Below are 19,501 nucleotides of genomic sequence, written 5' to 3'. Positions count from 1 at the left end.
TCATGGCCCCCTTCCCAGGCCTGGCAGTGGGAGGGTGGAAGGGGGGAGCAGCACCCCGCCTACGGACAAACTGGGACAAAGCCCCTGGAGACACCTGCCGCTGAAACCAGGTGGGAGGGAGACTGCCAAGACATCCATCCCATCCTTCCCGGCACCCTCAAACCCACCACCCTGCCTAGGCCACGCAGACCCCATCCCAGTAGTGCCAGCAGCTTTATTAGCCCTGCCCCTGACTAACAGCAGGTCCCTAGAAGGTCCCCCAAAGAGGAGGGGCAGGGCTCCCCTCCTTCCTCCTCTTTAGCTCAGCAGCAAAGCTCCTGGGGCTCCACCCACAAGCCAGCGGGGCAGCCTGGGAGGTTCTGAGGAAGCACCTTCTAGTGGACCCTCCCCAGAACGCAAGGTGGCTTCAAGGCTTCTCACCCGGGGCCCAGACCCTGGCTGGGGCCGTCTCTGGGGTCCCCACAGACACTGGACTGGCCTGTCAGGTGGGCTCTTGGCCAAGGGGTTTGTGCTGTCAAGCCTGGCCCACCCCTAGCCAACAGGCAAGTATCCAAGCTGTGCCCAAGGCAGGGGTAGCCGCAGCTTCTGCAGACCCTGCTGCGCCCAGAGGGTCTCCACGTTCACTGGGGCTCCAGCCAGAAGATCTGCTTGAGGCTCTGCTTTCTGGTGGCAGTGTGGCAGGCTGGGCACGTCCTAGAGACCTGTGGAGACATGACACTGGACACACCTGCCAGACACCAGTGCCCACCCCACCCCCTCAGCCCACCGCGTGGGGCAACGCCCAGCAGGCCATGTCCACGGGGGACAGGGCCAGGTCCTTGGGGTCTGGCTGCAGACCTGGAGGTGCCGTCGCCAGCAGGCCCGGCAGCAGTGGAAGTCGCAGGAGGAGCACTGGAAGGGGACCACGTCCTCCACCCTGCAGCCCGGACACGCCAAGCCCGCTGCAAGGGGGCCGACGTGAGCACCAACAGCCTGCTCTGGCCGGCCCTCTACTCCCAACACTCCCTGCACTGCCTCCCGCGAGACCTACCCCATTCAGACTGTGGCTGCCCGTGGTGGGGACTGGGGGGCTGGCTGGGAGCCCCCACATCCCCCACCGGCCTCTGTCTAAGGAAGGAGGAAATCTTGCTCTGGGTCTTCCCCGGTCTCTCTGGCTGCGAGGGGCCTGGAGATGGGAAGAAGTCTGAGGGGCGCCTGGCACTTCTCTGCTGCCCGCTACCCACCCTGCCAGGGCTGAGTGGTGCGGGGGGGGGGGGTGGTACAGGGCAGCAGAGCCAGGCTGGCCACCTTACCTGGACTGGGAGCCCCATGGGCGAGGTCAGGAGGCACGGCAGGGCTCCCATCCTGGGGTCCTAGGGTCTCAGTGCCGGTGCCCAGGGCAGGCAGGCCGCTAAGGTCTGCACACATCTGCCGGAAGCGCGGCTTGTGATGCGGACGCACAAACATGCCGAACCCTGCAGGGAGCGCAGCTCAGGCCTGGCCCCACGCAACCCACCTACGCCGCCTGCCCGGCTGCCCACCCGCCCGGGCCACTTGCCATGCAGCAGGGGCAGGTCCTCAGTCTTCGCAGTGGTGAGGGCGGCCACCACAGCTGCCGCCTGCTCGAAGTCGTCGTCCCGCTTGTAGGCAGTCAGCGCTGCCAGGAGCTGGCTGTGGCCCGTGGCCCCCAGGGCCCTGCGGGCGTCAGCCAGGTAGGCGCTCACGGCAGGCGGGCTCTGCTGCTTTGTTCCAGAGGCTCCAGACCCATCCTGTGGACGGCTGCCGGGGTCTCCTGGTGGGAAGGCCACAGTTCTCGGTCCACTTGGCTTCCTGGGAACATGCGCTGGCCTCCCTTATTCTGAGGGCGCAGAGCTGGAGTGGTCCTTGGGAGCCTCCTCCCACCAGGAGTCAGTGCTGCTCAGGCTCTGGTCTGAAGCCTCTTCAGGGACCAGGTACCTGTAGAGGGCGGCTTGGAAGCCAGGTGGGGCCGGCCCTGGTTCAGGTGCTCGCTGGGGTCCAGCTGCCCAGCTGCATCCCGGGACAGGGTCAGCTTGGGGTCAGGCTCCCTCCTTCCTGAAGTAACGAGGAGACACCATGAGCCACACAATTGGCTCCTGAGGATCCTAAGTGTACCCTGGGGAGGGGGCAGGTCTGGTCTGTCCGAGGGGACACCAGGCCACACAACTCTCCACAGACTGCTGCAGGAGGACCCTGACTCCTGTCCCTGACGACTGGGGGGTGGGACAGGCAGGAGGATGCTCCGTGGGCACCAAGTCCCCAAGAGGGCCGAGGGGTGGCAATTCTGGGGGCCCCTGCCCAGTTGTGGCCTCTTCCTTAACAGGGGCAGCAGCTCCCAGGCTCTGGAAGTGCAGGGCCCGCACCAGGAAGAGACGCGGTGAATGACTCCCCAGGTGCAGGCCCTTCTGGGAGGTCTGGGCCCCAGCTGTGCATGCTCTGGGGCCCACACCTCCCCAAAGTGGTGTCACCCTGCCAGAACCCGCCAGCCTCAGGAACTGGGAAATGCGCCACGTGAGGACCCACCCCAAGAGCCAGGCATCACTCCACCCTCAGGGTCCAAGTTGGAGGGCCCCACTCACCGCTGGGGCCCAGGGCCAGCTGGGCCCCCAGTCTCCGGGGAAGGCCGCGCTCGGGCGGGTAGCTGCAGCCTTGGCCCGTCAGCTGGAGGCAGACCTCCTCGAACTGCCGCTTGTGATGGGGCCGCACGAACTGATAAAAGCCTGTGGGGGGGAGGGGTCTTGGCCTGGGGTCCTGGGGGCTGCAGGCTCTGGGACCGGGGTCCCCACTCGCACCTCTTCTAGGGAGCAAGTCAGCCGTGGCCCCCGGGGGCCCCCACCCACAGCTGCAGCACGGCCCTTCCAGCAGGCAGCCTCTGCAGCCAGCGCACCTCGGAGCAGGCCGTGCTTCTTGGGATCCTCAGCAAAGAGAGGGCCGAGGCGCGACGTCAGGGCCGCAAGGTCGTCAGAGCCTTTGTAGTCCCACAGAGCCCGGGTGAAGGCGTCGAAGCTGGCCTGGCTCAGTGCCCGCTTCACAGCCACCATAAACAGCTTGGCTCTGCCCACCTCCGTCCCGGCTGCCGGCACCTCCTGCTGACACACACCCAGGCCCCGTCAGGTGGTGCTGACCCTTCCTGGTCCGCAGGGACAGCGAGCCGCGGCCAGGTGCTGCCAGGGAGGATGCAGGCAGCCGGGGGAGCCAGCTTCAGCTTCAGATGGCCATGCCCCTCCAAGAGCAACAAAGGGACCAAGTGCAGACTCACTCTCACTGGGCTGGGGGCTTTGGCTCCTCTGCCAAGTTCCCCATGCCCAAGGCAGGGGCAGCTGAGGTGGCCGCACCTGGCTTGGAGGACGGTCAGCTCACAGCACGGGACACTTCACAATGTCTCAGGGACTTCAAATGTCCCTCTGCCCCACTTCTGGGGCACACCCCAGCCCTGGCCCCGGGCCTGCTGCAAGGAAGCGTGGAAACCAAATAGGAGGGCCCAGGTTCCCAAGCTGCCATCTAGCTTGGCCTTCAGAGGCCACTTCCTCAGTGTCAGGCCCCACAGCACCGCCCGCTTCTTTCCAGAAGCCAAGGGAAGTGGACAAAGGCAGTGGCATCTGGGGTTTTCCACAGGCTTCCAGAATGTAACTCCGTTGCTCTTAACTGCTTTCATCCGAGGCTGGGAACACCACGCTCCTCACTCAGGCACATCAGCATCCTCACTCATGCCAAGAGCCCCACCCCGCCCAGGGGAGCCAGCCCGGCAGCAGGCCCTACACCAAACCTGCCTAAAGGGCTGGGGCCTGGCTCCTGCCAGGCTGGTAGGCAGAGCCTCGCAGGGAAGGAGCCCACGGGCCTGTGTGGACCCCACCAAAGAATAAAACAAAAGGCCCGAATCTGACCCCAGCTCTGTAGAACGCAGAAGTACTGCCCCAAGTGGGCGCTGCTGGAGGCCCCAGAAACGGGAAGTGGCATCGCACGCAGGGGCTCCACGCTGTTCCTGAGGGCACCGTGGGGCCTGAGGTGCCTCAGCAGAGAGTGAAGATAGACGAAGGATGGGACCAGGGCCCTGGGGGTGGACGGCAGCAGTGGGCTGCAGAGCCATCTCCTTGGGGGAGGCGTGCAGGCTGCGGGTCTGCCGCTCGCTCCCCTCCTGCACCTGCTCCTGGACCGGGGCGGGGGAGGCACACAGAGCCCTGCCCCTGCCCACAGGCCGGCAGGCTCCCTTCCCTGGCCCGGCTCCAACAGGCCTCCAGAACCTGTCCACCTTGTGGGTACAGCTGAGTTGGGCCAGTGGGGAGGTCTGGCCCACTCACACCTCCCACTGCTTGGCCGGGGGCCACGCAGAGCCGCACCAGCTGGAGGCTCCCATCGCACCTCCGGACCCATCTGTGGGCGCCTCACGTACCGGGGCACCGACCAGCCTGACCTTCCTCCTCCTGCCTCTCTGTTCATCGGCTGGTCTCTTCTCACGCAGGACTGACAAGGTGGAGTGGAGGGGTGCCTGAGGGAGACACAGGTGTGGTTCAGCCCACACCCTCAGGGCTCCAAAGCTCGCAGGGCAGGGAGAAGCACCCCTTGGGAACCAAGTGTGAGAGCAGGCTCTAGGCGGCAGTTTTACAGTAACCGGCTCACCCCGGGGCCCAGAGGGCAGGGCGGGAGAGAGGCACGGAGCTGCAGGTCAGGCGGGAGAGTACGGGCTCTGGACAAAGATCCCAGGGCAGAAGGTCCCAGAAAGGACCTGCCTTGTCTATAGTAGGAGCTGGAACCAGAGCAGACTGCCCAGCTGATGCCCCAGAGAGAACCCCAGGGCATGTGGGGGAACCAGTAGAGGGTCGGGGCTGTGCTGGTGGGGGGGAGGCGGCACACAGCTCTCCAGGCAGGTGCTGGAAGACCCCAACCGTCCTCCTGACAAAGGGGTCGGGCAGGGCTGATGTGGCGATATCCAAGAGCAGACGGGCAGAGAGCCCCTGGTATCCACCTCCAGGGACCTCGGCACGCATACCTCCTCCCCGGAGAGGGCCTCATCCCCAGGCCCCTTGGCCAGCTGCTCGCTGTGTTCCAGGGCAGCCAGCAGCCCCCGGGCCCGCCGCTGGGCCTGGACAGGCCTCTGCTCATACTCCACACACAGGCTGCCCTCCGCATCCTCGGCGACTGGGGACCCTGCAGGAGCACGTGTGTGGGCAGCACCGTCCCCAGGGAGAGCAGAGCCCCCAGCGAGTCAGGCCTGCTGGGCCTGCCACGGGCCCAGTGTGCCACCAGCCCTGCCCTCCACCCCAAGGCCCCCACCCAGCAGGTCCCTCAGCCACACACACCCGTGCTTCTTTGCCTCAGGCTAGGCACATGCACATCCAGACTCATGGCTTTCCTGGTGGGGAGGGAGCTGGGCGACACGGCCGCTGAGATGGTACCTTCTTCGCCCAGACTCGGGGCAGCAGCCAGAACAGTGGGCACCGGCATCTAAACAGTCGTAAAATGGCTGGGGTCTGACCTGGCCCCTCCCTGGTTAGGGCCAAGGGCACAGCCAGCCAGCACTGGGGACTCACGGTTTTCTGAGCCACGCGGAAGAACTGGGCCACGTCTCGGATGACGTGGCCAAAGCTGTTGTACACCTTGACGTGGGGGCGCACCCAGGAGGGAAGCTGGGCTCTGGTGTCTGCACAGGTGAACCTGGCAGGGAGCAGGGCCATCAGCCCCAGGAGCCCCGCCGCCCACCTCCCGCGCAAACTCGCCAGAGGGAAGAACCAGTGTCCTGGAGGCGGGCAGAGGAGGGCCGCACCTGTGGTCACAGAGGAAGACGGCCCCGTAGTCGTGGCGATGCCGGATGACCCGCCCGATGGCCTGGTTCACGGCCCTGGATGCCTGCTGCCGGTACCAGTCGTGCCCGGAGAGGAACTGCGGGAGGCTCGGTCACAGGGGCTAGAGCACCCCACCCCCATGCCCGGCCCACGCATCTCACCTGGCCCACGGCCCCACCCTGGCCCTTCATCTCATCCAGGAACTGCATCTTGAGAACAACCCGGGGGTCCATGCGTGGGGGGTACGGGAGGCCTGTGATGATCACTCCCCGGCCATTCACGTCTGCGAAGTCCAGTCCCTCACTGGCCTGGGGGGGCAGTGGCCACTCTTTTTTTCCCCTGTCTACCTCCATGTATGCCCCCCACCTTCCCAAAGGGTCTACCCATGCCCAGACCCTCACAGCCATCTCCCCCAAGGGATGCGCAGGGTGGGAGAAACCTCCGACCCTGAGCCAGGCCGCACCTGGGGTCCACCGCCCCCAGAGCCCCACTACCAGCTCCTCGTCCTCAGACCCGCCTCCGTCCTCCCTGCCCAGGGCCCACCCCAGCCCAGACCAGCAGGCCCACAACCTCCTGTGTTTGCTGCTCATGGGGCCTGAGTGGCTGGTGGGCCCCTATCGCCCACAGTGCAGCCCCCAGGCCAGGAGCCCTGAGCTCCCTCAGGCACTGGCACCAGACAGGGAGGAAGGGCCAGCCAGCGTCGGACCCAGACCCTGGAGCTCTCACCTTCCCCCGGCACACGGCCAGGAAGGTAGCCCCGCTGGACCCAGGGGCAGCCACTCTTGCATAGTAAGCATCCATGACCTGGAAGGACTGGCTAGTCAGTCTGGCCCCTGTGGGGGCCCCTCCACCTCCACGAGCAAGGCTCCAGGTATCCCCCTCTGAGGTGAAGCAGTCCCAGCAGGGAGTGAGCCAGGAGGGTTCCAGAACCTTCTCCATGGCACAGGCACCCTCGCTGTTCCCAGAAAACACAGAGGCCCCAGGGCTGGGTGGGCGGGGAGCCCTGCTTCGCTGCCAGCCCCACAGACACAGTGTCTCCTGCCGCTGTCCCTGTGCCCAAACTTTCTCAAAGGCCAGCAGGACCTAAGTGCCACACAGCCTGGAGCTGGCCTGAGCCCCTGGTCAGGGACAGTGGCCAGCCCAGCAGGGCAGTGGAGCCCAGTGACCAGACCTCCGAGAAGCCTCCTTTGCTCCTGGGCTCCACGAACAGGGGCTTCAGGACCTCCAGCTTCCTGGCGAAGTCGCGGGCCTGTGGGAAGAGGTGGGGAAGGGGACTCCTGAAACACCCTCTCAGATGAGGGCCCTCCCTCTGGCCCCACCAGACCCTTGGCCATTGGGGCTCCCCTCCCCCGCCAGGCAGACACTCAGAGGAGAGACGCACCCGCCAGAACTCCAGGCTTTTCTCCATGACAGGGTAGGAAGGGAAGAAGACGAGGAGCCCGTGGGGGACCACGCGTGCGATGTTGCCTGCAGGTGCCGCAGCCTTGGTCAGCAGGAGAGGGTGACCCGCAGAGGCTCCCACTGGCTCCCCGAGGGCGACCAGGCAGGACAGGGAGCAGAGTGGGGGTGGGCTCAGAATGGGGCAGGGCCCTGGGACTGGATGGGCACTCACCCAGCGCCTTCCCCAGGGAGGACAAGCACTCCTCAGAGAACCTGTGGAACCAGGACGCCGTTGCCGTGAGGGTCCCCAGCACTTGGCCCGTCCACCTCCTAGCCCGCCAGGCCCCCTACCGTTTGTCAAAGGCAGAGCTCAGCTGGGCTCCATCAGGGCCTTTGGGGACGATCCCCACCCAGATCTGGTGCTTGTCGATGACGTGGGGGTTCTCCAGGCAGACGGGGAAAGGACTAGAGGGAGGCGGGTGTGGCACTGAGAGACCCTGGTCCCCCAGCACCCCACCAGCCCAGGGCAGGGGGGCAGCCCTTACATCTGCATCTCCAGGGCGAAGGAGGACACAGGGGCCAGTGTGCCGCTGGTGAGGATGAGGCTGCGCACGCCCTGGCGGACCAGCTCACGCACGCTGTGGCCGGGGCTGAAGCACCAGTAGCTCAACACCTTCCCTGCGGGGGCTGAGAGAGTGAGGCCACGGCCCCCGGGCCCCCCAGCAGCCCTGGTGCGTCTCTCCCACGGTCTGATCCCGGGGCCTGCCTGAGCAGGGAGCTGAGCGCATGGCTGGGGCCCTCCCTCGGGGGTCCCAGGAGCAGGATGCAGACCCAGAGGAGCTTCCCCAGGACCCCCAAGGTGGGTGGGGATGCCGAGGTCACTTCCAGAGAGGTCAGCCTACCCCTACCCCAGACATCCACGTGGCTCAGGGCATGGGGAACCATCCACCAGACTCCGGGCAGGACGGCAAAGGAGGGAGGGGCGCGGGCCCACGTTCCCCTGGAGGCAGGAAACCAGCTGTGCCTACTACACACACAGACACGCCCACCTCCCCTGCAGACCTCAGCAAATGGAAACAGCACCAGCAGATGCTTTAAGGATTAAAGTCAAGGCCATGCCAAGGTCAGCAGGGACACTCCCAAAAAAGAACCAACCACTTTCCGGGACGGGGTCTGCCCTGTGACGAGAAGGCGGTGGGCGCAGGCCCACGTCGTCGGGGCCAGCCCCGCACCAGCGATGGCAGGAGTCACCACAGGAGACCTTGGGGACCCAGTACCAGCCCCAGGCCCCAGGCCCCCTGTGTGCTCTGCGGAGTGTGTGGGCTGACAGACCCCTTGTAGAAACATGTCAGGTGGGACCCCCACCAGGTGACTCCAGGCAGTCCCCGTGCCACCGGGCCTCCCCTGAGGTCTTTCTCACTCTGATCTCTCTGACTTTCAGAAAGCAGGTAGCGACTTCGTGGGGAGAACAGACCAACAGGCAGCTGGGAGCCAACAGCTGGAGGAGGGGCCACCAGGCTGGGCAGGGGAGCCTGTCCGGGCCCCTTGAAGTGCTCTATGTACCTTGCTTTCTGGCCGCTGTGATGTTCCAGGCATCTGACCGCTGGGCTACCCTCCGGTGACCAACATCTGGGTGAATGTGCACCTGGAGAAGTGGAATGGACGGGTGTTCTGAGACCCCCGCCCGGGGGCCCTGCATCCTGGAGGGAGCCCCCACCTTGTAGGACTGAGACCCCCGCCCGGGGGCCCTGCATCCTGGAGGGAGCCCCCACCTTGTAGGACTGAGAGGCCCCAGGCCCCACCATGGAACCAGGGCCGCCTTCAGCAGGGTCCACGCTAAACACGCTCTAGAAGGAAGAGATGGGGGACAAAGTTGGCAGGCCACACTGGTCACTCAAGACACACCAGAGGCTGCCACTCCTGCTGAGCTGCACCCACACAGGACAGATGTGCTCAAAGCCGCAGCATAACCTGCCCCTGCCTCCACGTCGGCAGCGACTCTGGGGCAGGACCCCAGGCCGAGAAGTGGGAACTGCCTGTCCCCTCGCCTCAAGGACCCCACTGCACTGGAGACACAGTCACCCTGCAGCGCCCCCCGACCCCCTGGCAGCCAGTCCATGTGCTCCCACGGGGACTAGGCCCAAGTCAGCAGCCCGACCCCTCCCCTCTCACCCAGGACTGGGCCAGCGGCAAGGAACCTAGTTGATTCCCAGAAGGGACAGGAGGAGTAAAACAAGAAGTGCGCTTTTAGCCAATGCAACGAGCCAAGAGAGAACTACAAGAGGTGAACAGCGGAGCAGAAGGTGCGAAACACTGGATGTTACCAACGACGTGACTGCCTACTCAGAACATCCAGGAAAACAAAATGACAGATGCTCAGAACTACAAAGATGTCTTTCTCAGATACCTCCACCTGAGGCCGACAGACAAAAACCAGCAGGTTCCTCACACAAGCCCCCTTTACGACGGCAACAGCAAGTACAAAGAACACCAGAAGTAAACTAAGAAAGAGGGTCATTTCCTCCCGACACAGAATTTAAAACTTCCCTGCAGAGCAGAGCACTGAATCTTCTGCCCATTCTTAACACCATGAAGCCGCTGGCTCCCCCACAGGAAACTGCAAGTCCAAGGGCAGCCAGGCCAAAAGCCCAACCGGAGCCTCACAGGAAGTGAACAGACTGCCGCCCAAACTCGCCAGGCGGAAAAAAGGCCAAGGAGACCCACGTAAAGGAGCAGCGGGGGGAGCGCGCCCCCAACCCCAGCAGACAAGGCCGCGCAGCGAGTGCGCAGGAAAGGGGGTGTAATTCCCGCCCTGCACCGTGCCAGGGAGCTTCTGCTGGGCCGGACACCAGAGATGAAGCCTCGCCTCCTACTCGGTGTCCGGTGTCCGTGAAACAGAGACCAGGTGCTGCCAGCACACAGGAGAGGAAGCCTCACCCCCAAATCTTCCTGCAAACGGGAAGGGCTGGGAAGAGGCTGGGGTGAGCGTGGAGCTACGCTCTGTTCTCAGTGGACTCCGGGGGACCAGTGGGGCACTGTGCCCTGGGACACAGCCTGAGCAAGCGCCAGCAGGAGGAACCTCAGGAGGCACCTTCCCCTCCACCGTCCAGATGGCAGACACCTGGCCTTGCGATTTGCCTCAGTGTCCGCCTGCAGGTACAGAGCCACCCACTGGCCTTGACCCCAGGGCGGAGGCCACGCCAGCAGGTGAGGCCACTCTGAGGCCTTGGCTTCCCCTGCAAACCCCTGCATCTCAGCCCCAGGAGTGGTCCTCCTGCCTCCAGGGAAGGGATAATTTCAGACATTGGCGTGGCTGCTCTGTCTGAGCACCGGACACCGGGGTGAGCGGGTGGGGAGAAGCCAGGGCCCACGGGAGAGCCTGATGTAGCATCTCCTCGCGGGCTAAGTGCCAGTACCCACCCACAGCCAGCTCTGCAAGTTCCCCTGGGACCCCATCCCCTGGAAGTGCAGCTGTATCAAGAAGCAGGAATGTTTCCTGCAGGCCGGGCTCTGCTACACTTCCTCCTGGCACTTCTCTGACCATGATGCAGTGGGACTGCTGGGTCTAGGGGAGTACTGACCCCATCTGCGGCCCCGCCCTGGAGGCGCCACCCCTGCCAGGTAGGCCCTCTGCTCATCCCCTCGGGTCCCTGCGGATAAACAGGTCAGTGTGCAGGGCACTCTCCTCTCCCAAGGGGCCCAGCCCACGGCACCCTCATCCCAGGCCTTTGCAGGCCCACTCCCTGGAATGCCCCTTCGTGGATGGGTTCCTCCCAACTCTGGACTCTGGAACTCAAACACCACCGAACGTAGGAGTCTGGAATCTCCTTTGGCAGCTGCTCTAAGCGGCCCCAGGGACTGACTTGGCGCCTTGGCCTGCCCTGGGCTGCCCACAGGCCTACTCTCTCTGGGTGTCTCTCCACCCGCTTACGTGTGGCTGGCAGCTGCCTGCTCCAAAGCTGGTTCCTGAGCACCTATGGGCGCCAGCGGGGGGCCCCTAGGGAATGTGGGTGTGCTGGGCAGGCGTGGGCAGGGCCACAGGGCAGGCTGCTGGCCTTGGTGAGGCATCGGGCTGCTCGGACAGGCAGCCTGTGGTGAATCCATGAAGAGCTCAGGGCTGGACCTTGAGACATGGTTTGTATACGACAGAGGGTGAAAGCTGACCCAGATCAGAGACTGGAAGTGGCGGCCTCAGGAAGACAGAGCAGGCAGTGACGCAGGGGGCACAAATGCCCGAGATGGCATGAGGCCGCTACCTGCTGCATGGCCCAGACGGGGGCTGCTGGTACCTGATACTGGGGGGGCAGAGACGCTGCCCTGCACGGCCCTACTGTGCCAAGTGTGGACTGGGGGGGGGTGTGGGTGGAGCCTCAGAAGCACAGTGAAGAGTGGGGAGATGGGGTGGGGCCACTGAGTGGCAGGCACTGCCCAGCAGGTCACCCAGGGCCTCGAGCCCACTGAGCCTGCACGCAGCCAGACAGGCCCCCCGACCCTTAAGCAAATCCCGAAGCCCAGAGTGAGGCCCGCCTGGCCCAGGGACATGCAGACCACCTGCTGACTCCAAACAACAGCCCTACAGGCCACCGAAGAGCATGAGTGTAGCGAGACGCACTCTCCTCATGTCTGAATGTCCTCTGGGCGAGGATGGCCCAGCAAAGCAACACGGGGCTGGGGGACAGAGTCCATGCTCCTAACTCTGAGACGGGCTTCTGCTCTGACTTTGCCCTGAGAAACTGTGTCAATAAGAAACTGGAGAGAAGGTGAGGGCAGCTGGCTGGGCAGGAGCAGCTGGGCCAGTCTGAAGACCCGGGGACCCACCAGGCGCTCAGCCTATGCAGCTCCCGCTGCCCACTGGGCCCTGGTGTAACTGGCTGGAGCCACCGCGTGCAGCCCCCTCCCCAGGCCTGCGGTGTGCGCTCAGGGTGGGAGGAAGCGAGCCCCGAGGGTGCTGACTTGAAGTATGTGCTGTGGGCGCCGTGTCCTGCCCCCAGGTGTGGGATCAAGAACTGCTCCAGTGGAAGGAGGTGCCCCCCAGCTTCCATCAGGAAAGAGAGGGTGACTCCTCCATCCTGGTCACACGCCGTTCCCCACCTGGATGATGTCCGCGAGCTTCTGCAATCCTGCCGTGTTGGTGAACAGCCCTGCACCTGTAGAAGCAGCATGCTGACGACCCCACACCCCTCAGGACCAGAAAAGAGGCTCCAGCCAAACCAGGCTGGGGCCGCCCGGCCGCCCCCGCAGAGCCCAGGAGCACATCAAGGCCCCGCCGGCACAAGCTGCCCGGTGGAAACCCTCTGAGTGGAAGCGGGGTGCAGGAGGTTTGTGGGAGAGGCTGGTGGGACCCCCAGCTCACCAAGGTCCCTCACTGCTCTTTCCAAAAAGGAGCTGACGGGGAAGACTGCTTTACAGAACACTCGCTGCCAAATGTGCCAAGGCCTCGGAAAGGTCAGAAATGCAGTTCCGAGGGCCACATCCCCACCCGGTGGGGGCAGCCACAGGGTGCATGTGGCTCGGGACTCACGTCCTGCCAGGTGCTGGATGATCTGATCCAGGAAGTCCAGGATGCAGCCCTTGGACTGAAACGTTATCTGGGCTTCCGCAAACAGCTCAAAGATGTAACTGCAGAGAAAGAGGCAGCTCAGGTTCTGCGGGAGACTAGGCTGCACCCTAGTCAGCCAACAGCGGTTTAAGTTTCCTTCACTCAGAAACAAGCTCTGAGCCTCCAGGAGGGCCAGGCGTGAAGGTGAGAGGCCTCTGCTGGCAGGAGCCCTGGTGGGTAGGACAGCAGCCCGCACAAGACCTGGGTGCAGAGAAAGGACTGGGCTAGGGCCAGGGGTGGGGGCTGGGAGGTGGCCATCAGGGCCTCCCTGCGGCAGCGGCTCTTTGCAATGCACCCAAAGAGCCGTTTTGGGAAGAGCTGGGAGGAAGGGCATGGGCTGCTGCAGAGGCCCTGGGGAAGGTGGGCGGAGGCTCCTGGTTCCTCTGGGTCCCACCAGGGTCTGAGCACAGCAGAGCAGACAGAGCTCAGGGAGAGAGAGGGCAGGCAGCCCAGCGCTCCAGAACATCCCAGAACATTTCTCGCCTGGACAAACCTGGGCCTGGGTCCCAGCACTGCTACAGGAAACAAATCCTGTGGCCTGGAGGACGTTCAGAACATTCCAGCCAACTACCGGCCTAAGGAGGTGACGGTGTGACCAAACTTTCTGTCCTGGCAGAAGGTGGCATGGAAGTAGGCACCTTGTTCTAGAGGCAACCGCACCTCGAATGAAGGGCTGGACTAAACGCTGCAGGGACAGGGCCCCTCCCCTCCCTGGCCCTCACCTCCCTGGCTTGGTGACGCCGCTGTCGCCTCCAGGCAGCTCCACAGCATCAATGGCCCCCTCCAGGCGCAGCAGGATCACTGTGGGGGTGGGGCTGTCAGGGGCGGGGCCAGCAGGGAGGGGCAGGGCCAGTGGGGAGGGGCTTCAGCAGGACCAGGCACTTACTCTTCAGCTTTGCCAAGTCTTCCAGCTCCATGTTCAGCCCTGGAGGAGGAAAAAGCTCAACAGCTCTGCATGTTATGACCCACCTCCGCGTCCTAAGGCACCAGGACTCTGACCAGGGAAGGGGCTCTAAAATCCTAGCAGCCTGGGCTGAGCTGGAAGCGGCAGGAGCTTGTGGCAGTCACCTTCAGAGAGACCTTGAGGACACGCACATGAACTGGTTCTGACTGCATTTTCCTTAGGACCAATGGGTCCTTTCTTCATGTGCACACTGGCCACCTTGTACATCCTTGAAGGAGGGTCTGTCTCTACCCTTTGCCCATTTTTAAACTGGGTTGGGCTGTCTTTTTGTCGAGTTGTAAGAAATTCCTCTGTATTTACCCACAAATCCCTCCTCAGATCTATTACTTGCAAAAGCCGTCTCCCATCCTGTGGGCCGTCTTTGCTTTCTTGATGGTATCCTCAGAAGCACGGAAGTGCCTGACTCTGTTAAGTTCAGTTTATCTATTTTCGCCCTTGACGTCTCTGCCCTTGGCGTCACTTCCAAGAAACCAGTGCCCCCCTCGGGGCCATGGAGGGCAACACCCCAGTGCATAAGCTCGCTCCTTCGGTGTGGGCCATGCAGAGGCCTCCCCCGGAGGGGCGGTGTGGGGAAGGGGCCCTGCCACAGCTGACCTCAGCCAGCCAGCACGGTCCAGCACCATGCCGAGCCGGCAGCAGGGACACTCGACAGGACGGGATGAGGAGGGCACTCAACGTCAAGCTCTTCCTCTCCAGATCCCCAGACCTCAGTAAATCCTGAGAAACACGCCACACACATCCCAAGGAAAGGACGTTCTACAAAATGTCTGACCACTCCTCCTCCAAAGGGTCAAGGTCGCCAAAAACAAGGGACGTCTGAGACACTGTCGGGGCAAGAGCGGCCGTGGGGACCTGGAGGCCAAAGCAAGGGCAGCAGGGGGACGCTCAGGACACGGACCACTCTGCGCCCCTCGGGGACGCTGCTGCAACACACGTGGTCCTGAAGCACCCGAGGAAGTGGTCAGTGTCAGTCACCCCCAAGAGAAAAGCACCCCAGAACCGCGCCAAGGCCGTTTCCACCTTTAAGCTGGAAAAATGGAAGAGCCTGACGCCACGCTCTGCTGGCGAGGCCATCATGAGGGACAGCATGCCCACTGTCACGGAGCAGGCACACTAGTCCCCGAGCTGCCTGCGCAGAGCCCGGGAGGCCTGACTGGACCCGGCATCCTGCCTCCTGGAACTGACCCTGAAGGAACCTTCGGACAAGACAAAAGGACACAAGACAGCACTGTCGGTATCTGCAAAGTACTGGAAACAACCTAAAGGCCACACCAATGGCCAAACAGACACGGAGACCTGCAGGAGGGAGTCGGCAAGTCTCTGTAAAGTGAAGTGTCCACCAAACACAGTAGGTCCTTTATGCGGGAGAAAGACAAGCGAAGGAAATACACCTACATCTGCTGCTTCTTGTGAAAACCAAAAAAAAAAAAAAAAAAATCAAAGAAAGGATAAACCAGAAACGAACAAGACATTTCTGTTGAGTAAACTGTGACTTGGACTAGAGACCATGCTCGTGTTTCAAATACTCAAAAAAATAAATCAATAAATAATCAAAAAATCAACATAAATGGAGACAGATGGAATAAGAAATGAAAGACGCACATGAACAAACGGGCCTGCGATGCGTGGCGTAACCAGGGCCGGGACAGCCCCAGAGACTCCGCGCTCCCAGACCACCGAGCCCAGCAAGCAGACCTCCACCCGGGCGGCCGGGTGGGCTGAGCAGCGTCCACAGCACTGGGGTCCAACAGGCGAGCAAAGTCCTGAGGGACGGAAGCTGCCTCCCTCACCACCACACACAGGCCACAAGTGCGGAAGAGAGAACAGGAGAAAGAACTGCTGGTTCTGGACCAGACCGGGCCGTGGCTGTGACGCTGGTGAGCCAAGGCCTCCGCACGGTGGGATCCCGGCTCTGACGGCCAGCACGGGGTGGGACGCCCACGTCCGCAGACCTTGTGGACATCCTCAGTTCCGGGACGGACCACGAATCGTGCCGCAGGTTACTTCTGAGTGACGAATGGAAAAACAGCAACTTCACTGCGGAAACACCACAACTGCCCTGAAGCCAGCGATCAGAATCAGCGCCACCAGAAACGTGAGGACGGGCCCGTGGTGCCTGCGAGACCAGGGGCTTCGGCGGGAGCCCCCAAAAATGCATAACCTGAGTCGAGCCACAAGGACACGTCAGACAAGTCCACGCTGCAGGACAGTAAACAAAGTAACTGACCCTCCTCTTCACAAATGCGTGGGCCGGGAGACGGCAGCTGAGACACTGACAGGTGAAGGCCGGAGACCCCAGGATGTGGCCGCGCGGCCTGGACCACAGTGTCCAGTGCGCTGCTTCGGCTCCACCTGAGGACAGTGGGGAAAATTATGGACGCTGGTTTCTTGATCGGGTGACTGCACTACGGTCACATGAGGACATCCTTGTTCTCGGGAAACGCACACTAAGACAAAGTAAAGGTGCCAGGTCTGCACTGCCCTCAAGACACAGAGAGAGGAAACTTCTACTCAGGACGCCGGGCAAATAGGTCTGGGGGAAGAGGACTAGGAGTTCCGCAAATTATCTGAAACAGAAAATGCTGACGTCTGACAAGACGTGAGACAAGAAACAAGTCAAGTTTTCTGAAGGTCAGCAGTGAAGTACAGAACCCAAACACAATTAGGAGAAAAACATACTTCAAAAATGAAGGTTCAATTAAAAGGAACACAGAAATAGACACATGCCACACTGTCTTCAGAGAAACAGGAGGGAAGGCGGGAACTGTAAGTCAAAGAAAACTGGAGACAGAAGGGTTCCAGGGAGTGGCAGGCTGTGGCCTCAGGCAGGAGAGACGAGGGGGCCGGCCCTGGGCTCTGCCTGCAGGACAGCGTCCCAGCAGAAAGAGACTTGAACTACAACTGAAAGAGCTCAGCAGGCCCTGGACAGCATCGATCCAGAAACTCAACGCTGACAAACTGCAGCAAAACGACCGGACTTCAGAAAGAAAAAAAGGAGTCAACCAGGTAATCTACGTCTAGACAACTCCCCGCAGAAACACTCACCTGTGACTCAGACACACACATTCGGAGTTGAAAACAGAGATTTAGAAATTCGTGTCACAGGTCAACATGGTAAAGTACAGAGCTCTCGTCCAGACCAGGACTCCCGAGCAGCAGGGCGCAGCGGCCAAGCCCCGCCAGGGACAGGCAGGCTCCCGCCTGGCCGGCAGTGCGTCAGGCATGGCCCAGGGGCTCGAGCCCGAGGGCCGGTCAGGAGGGCTGCAGCCAGTCCTCGCTGTGCTGCCGCCACCACCAACAGACCGCGTGCCTCCTCCCCCGCCCCGTGAACACACACACGGTGCAGTTTCCCACAGGCTGACAACAGCCCCCAAATGCACCCATGTCCCAATCCCCGGAACCCGCGAATATGTTGCCTTCACAGCAAAACAGACTTTGCAGCGTGACGATGTTAAGGACCCTGAGCTGGGGAGGTGGCCCCGGATAACGGAACAGCAGGGCCCTTACCAGGGGGTGGCAGGTCAGAGTCAGAGGAGACATGAGGAAGAAGCAGAGGCAGGCCAGGGAAGAGACCCCGGAGCCTCGGAAGGGCCCAGCACCGCTGGCCTGCCTGGGCGGCTGAGGACCCAGAGAGGAGACACCTGTGCTGCCTTAAAAGCTCACCTGTGTCCCTTCTCTCAGCAGCCGCACGAGTGCACACGCACATGCCGCGCGGAATCGTGTCGGCACAAACGCAGAAAGCAGTTACGAGACCCAACCGCCTGTCACTGGGCCAGACGGTAAAGAAACACAAAACCGAAGCAGTGCCACGCTTACAATTTTTAAAACAGTTCAACAAAAACGTTGTTTATGCTAATACGTTATGGATTGAGTTGTGCCCTCCTGAAAGACACGCTCAAATCCTAAACCCTGATCCCTGTGAATGTGACCTCGTTTGGAAGCAGGGTGATCAGTTAGGACGAGGCCCCATGAACTGGGCTGGGCCCTGATCCAGTCACAGGTGTCCCCACGAGAACAGGGCGTCTGGGCCCCGGGCCCCGGCCCCTGGGGAGGACGCCCTGCGACGAGGGGGCGGAGGCTGGGGTGACATGCTGACAAGCCAGGGCACAGCAGGGGAAGAGCCCGCAGAGCTGCCATGGGAGCCGCCCTGCGGACCCCGACACCACACGTGGGCGCCTGGCCCCGCGGCGGGGAGGATGCATTTCTGCCTGTTTGAAGCCTCCCTGTCTAGGGTACTTTCTTGCAGACATAACATGTAACAGTTTGTCACTTAAGTGAGTGAATAAAGCTTCAGAAGCTTCTCAGCTCTCATTTCTAACACAGTAATTCTCGACAGATACGACTCACACAGACAAAGTTCAGTAAGTTTTAAGAACGTAAAGTCTAAGAACACGGAGGTCCTGACCTCCTTCCACCAGGGCAGCCCGCAAGCGCCTCGCAGAGCGGGCGGGAGCAGGCGCCCAGTGAGGGGGCCTCTGCTCCCCGCAGCCCGGCCAGGAGTGGGGCTGGGGGCTCCAGGCGGCCACTCACGCCTGGCCGCACGCTCACGTGAGCCGCTCGCAGAGCAAGACACAAATGCTAAAAGCCTGCAGCAGCCAAGCAGCGGAAACACTTGCTACAGAGTAGCCTGGACTCCTCGTCAGCCACCGATGCCGGCTGCACGGAGAGTCCAGACTAACCAGCCACGTCCATCGAGTGCCACCCACACTGCGGTCACCGCCGCGTGAGGAACATGCTGGCCAGGACTCTGACAGGAGCAAGTTTTGTGTGGACGATGCTCACAGGTTGTAAGATGTCTTTACAGCTAATACGCTTGGTTTTCCCCCTCACACAGTAGATGCCAAGTCCAACCAGCAGGGGAACAGTGGAAAGGACAGGAGAAAACGCTGAGCAGCGGGGCGGAGCCCACCCCCGGTGCATGAGGCCAACAAGCCTCTCACAGAAGCTGACACTGTCCCCAGAAACCAACGTGAAAGAAGGGCCCGGGCCCCGCCCGCCCGTCTGCAGCCCCAGCGAGCTTACCTGCGATGGTGGAGCTGGCGCCAAGCTCCAGGTGCAGCTCGCCCTGCTGCGCCACCCGGGTCTGCTCCTCCAACACCTGGTCTATGACGTCCAGTCCCGAGGCCAAGTCATGGGGCGTCAGGTCAAATGACGCGGCCTCCTCGCACATCTTCTCCTGCGACCCCAAGCACGCCACGTCATGGCAGCACAGCGTGGGGTCAGGGCCTGGGAGGCAGATGTGGGGTGGGGTGCAGGGAGCCCCCCGAGCCCTGGTCTCACACTGCTCCAGAGACGGATGTCTCGTCCAGTGTTTGAAGACAGTTTTCCTTGAGCTGCAACGTTTTACAACTAGGAAATTTCCCACGAAACCCTGGCTTTTAGCGCCTCTTGAAGGTCAGATCTGGCCCCCGGGGCAACAAGAGCCTGGAACCAAGGGGGCTGAGGGTGGCCACCTCTGTCCCAGGACGTAGGCTCCCCAAGGGGCCTCCCTCCAGTGCCCTGGTCAAGGCCAAGCATTCCCGCAGATGGAGCTCCTGGGCCTGACAGAGGCTGCAGGGAGCAGGTGGAGAGGGGGGCGGGGAGGAGGTCACCAGGGACAAAGGGAAGAGGAGTGGCAGGCAGGAGGGGCCCAGGGGTCCTGCGAGATGTGGGCATAGGCCAGCCAGCCCACCTGGCCCAGGTGTGCTCAGCCCTGACAGCAGGCGCGAGGTGGACAGAAAGGCCTGCACTTTTCTGCACAGGAAAGCAGGTGGGCAGAAGGCGGCATCAGGAACAGCACCC

General features: G+C 62.5%; 1 protein-coding gene across 7 annotated transcripts in view; it reads right to left on the bottom strand.

Annotated features, from left to right (window-relative positions):
• Positions 1-199: 199 nt before the first annotated feature.
• RTEL1 (regulator of telomere elongation helicase 1) overlaps positions 200-19,501 on the bottom strand; it is a 28,485-nt gene continuing 9,183 nt past the window's right edge. For 2 of the 7 annotated variants that reach the window (XM_072944587.1, XM_072944593.1), the window contains 27 exons: positions 18,743-18,896; positions 13,643-13,681; positions 13,479-13,557; positions 12,679-12,776; positions 12,249-12,304; positions 8,930-9,004; positions 8,721-8,802; positions 7,703-7,835; positions 7,509-7,622; positions 7,390-7,430; positions 7,159-7,244; positions 6,949-7,026; positions 6,504-6,581; positions 5,939-6,085; positions 5,759-5,874; positions 5,526-5,649; positions 5,295-5,439; positions 4,985-5,142; positions 4,388-4,483; positions 2,885-3,083; positions 2,577-2,717; positions 1,936-2,052; positions 1,538-1,771; positions 1,293-1,454; positions 1,031-1,165; positions 838-941; positions 200-693 (listed from right to left, as the gene is read on the bottom strand). In XM_072944587.1, coding sequence (XP_072800688.1) covers positions 532-693; positions 838-941; positions 1,031-1,165; positions 1,293-1,454; positions 1,538-1,771; positions 1,936-2,052; positions 2,577-2,717; positions 2,885-3,083; positions 4,388-4,483; positions 4,985-5,142; positions 5,295-5,439; positions 5,526-5,649; positions 5,759-5,874; positions 5,939-6,085; positions 6,504-6,581; positions 6,949-7,026; positions 7,159-7,244; positions 7,390-7,430; positions 7,509-7,622; positions 7,703-7,835; positions 8,721-8,802; positions 8,930-9,004; positions 12,249-12,304; positions 12,679-12,776; positions 13,479-13,557; positions 13,643-13,681; positions 18,743-18,896 — 3,153 coding nt within the window. In that variant the 3' untranslated portion in view covers positions 200-531. Of the gene's footprint in view, positions 702-837; positions 942-1,030; positions 1,166-1,292; positions 1,455-1,537; positions 1,772-1,935; positions 2,053-2,576; positions 2,718-2,884; positions 3,084-4,387; positions 4,484-4,984; positions 5,143-5,294; positions 5,440-5,525; positions 5,650-5,758; positions 5,875-5,938; positions 6,086-6,503; positions 6,582-6,948; positions 7,027-7,158; positions 7,245-7,389; positions 7,431-7,508; positions 7,623-7,702; positions 7,836-8,720; positions 8,803-8,929; positions 9,005-12,248; positions 12,305-12,678; positions 12,777-13,478; positions 13,558-13,642; positions 13,682-18,742; positions 18,897-19,501 lie in introns of all 7 variants that reach the window. The other 5 variants (XM_072944588.1, XM_072944590.1, XM_072944589.1 and 2 more) reach the window with 5 other exon arrangements.

The sequence above is a fragment of the Vicugna pacos genome, chromosome 19 (genome assembly GCF_048564905.1).
Source record: "Vicugna pacos chromosome 19, VicPac4, whole genome shotgun sequence".
NCBI classification, from domain to species: domain Eukaryota; kingdom Metazoa; phylum Chordata; class Mammalia; order Artiodactyla; family Camelidae; genus Vicugna; species Vicugna pacos.
The sequence above is the reverse complement of the archived record's forward strand: the minus strand, read 5'-3'. Positions and strand labels throughout refer to the sequence as shown.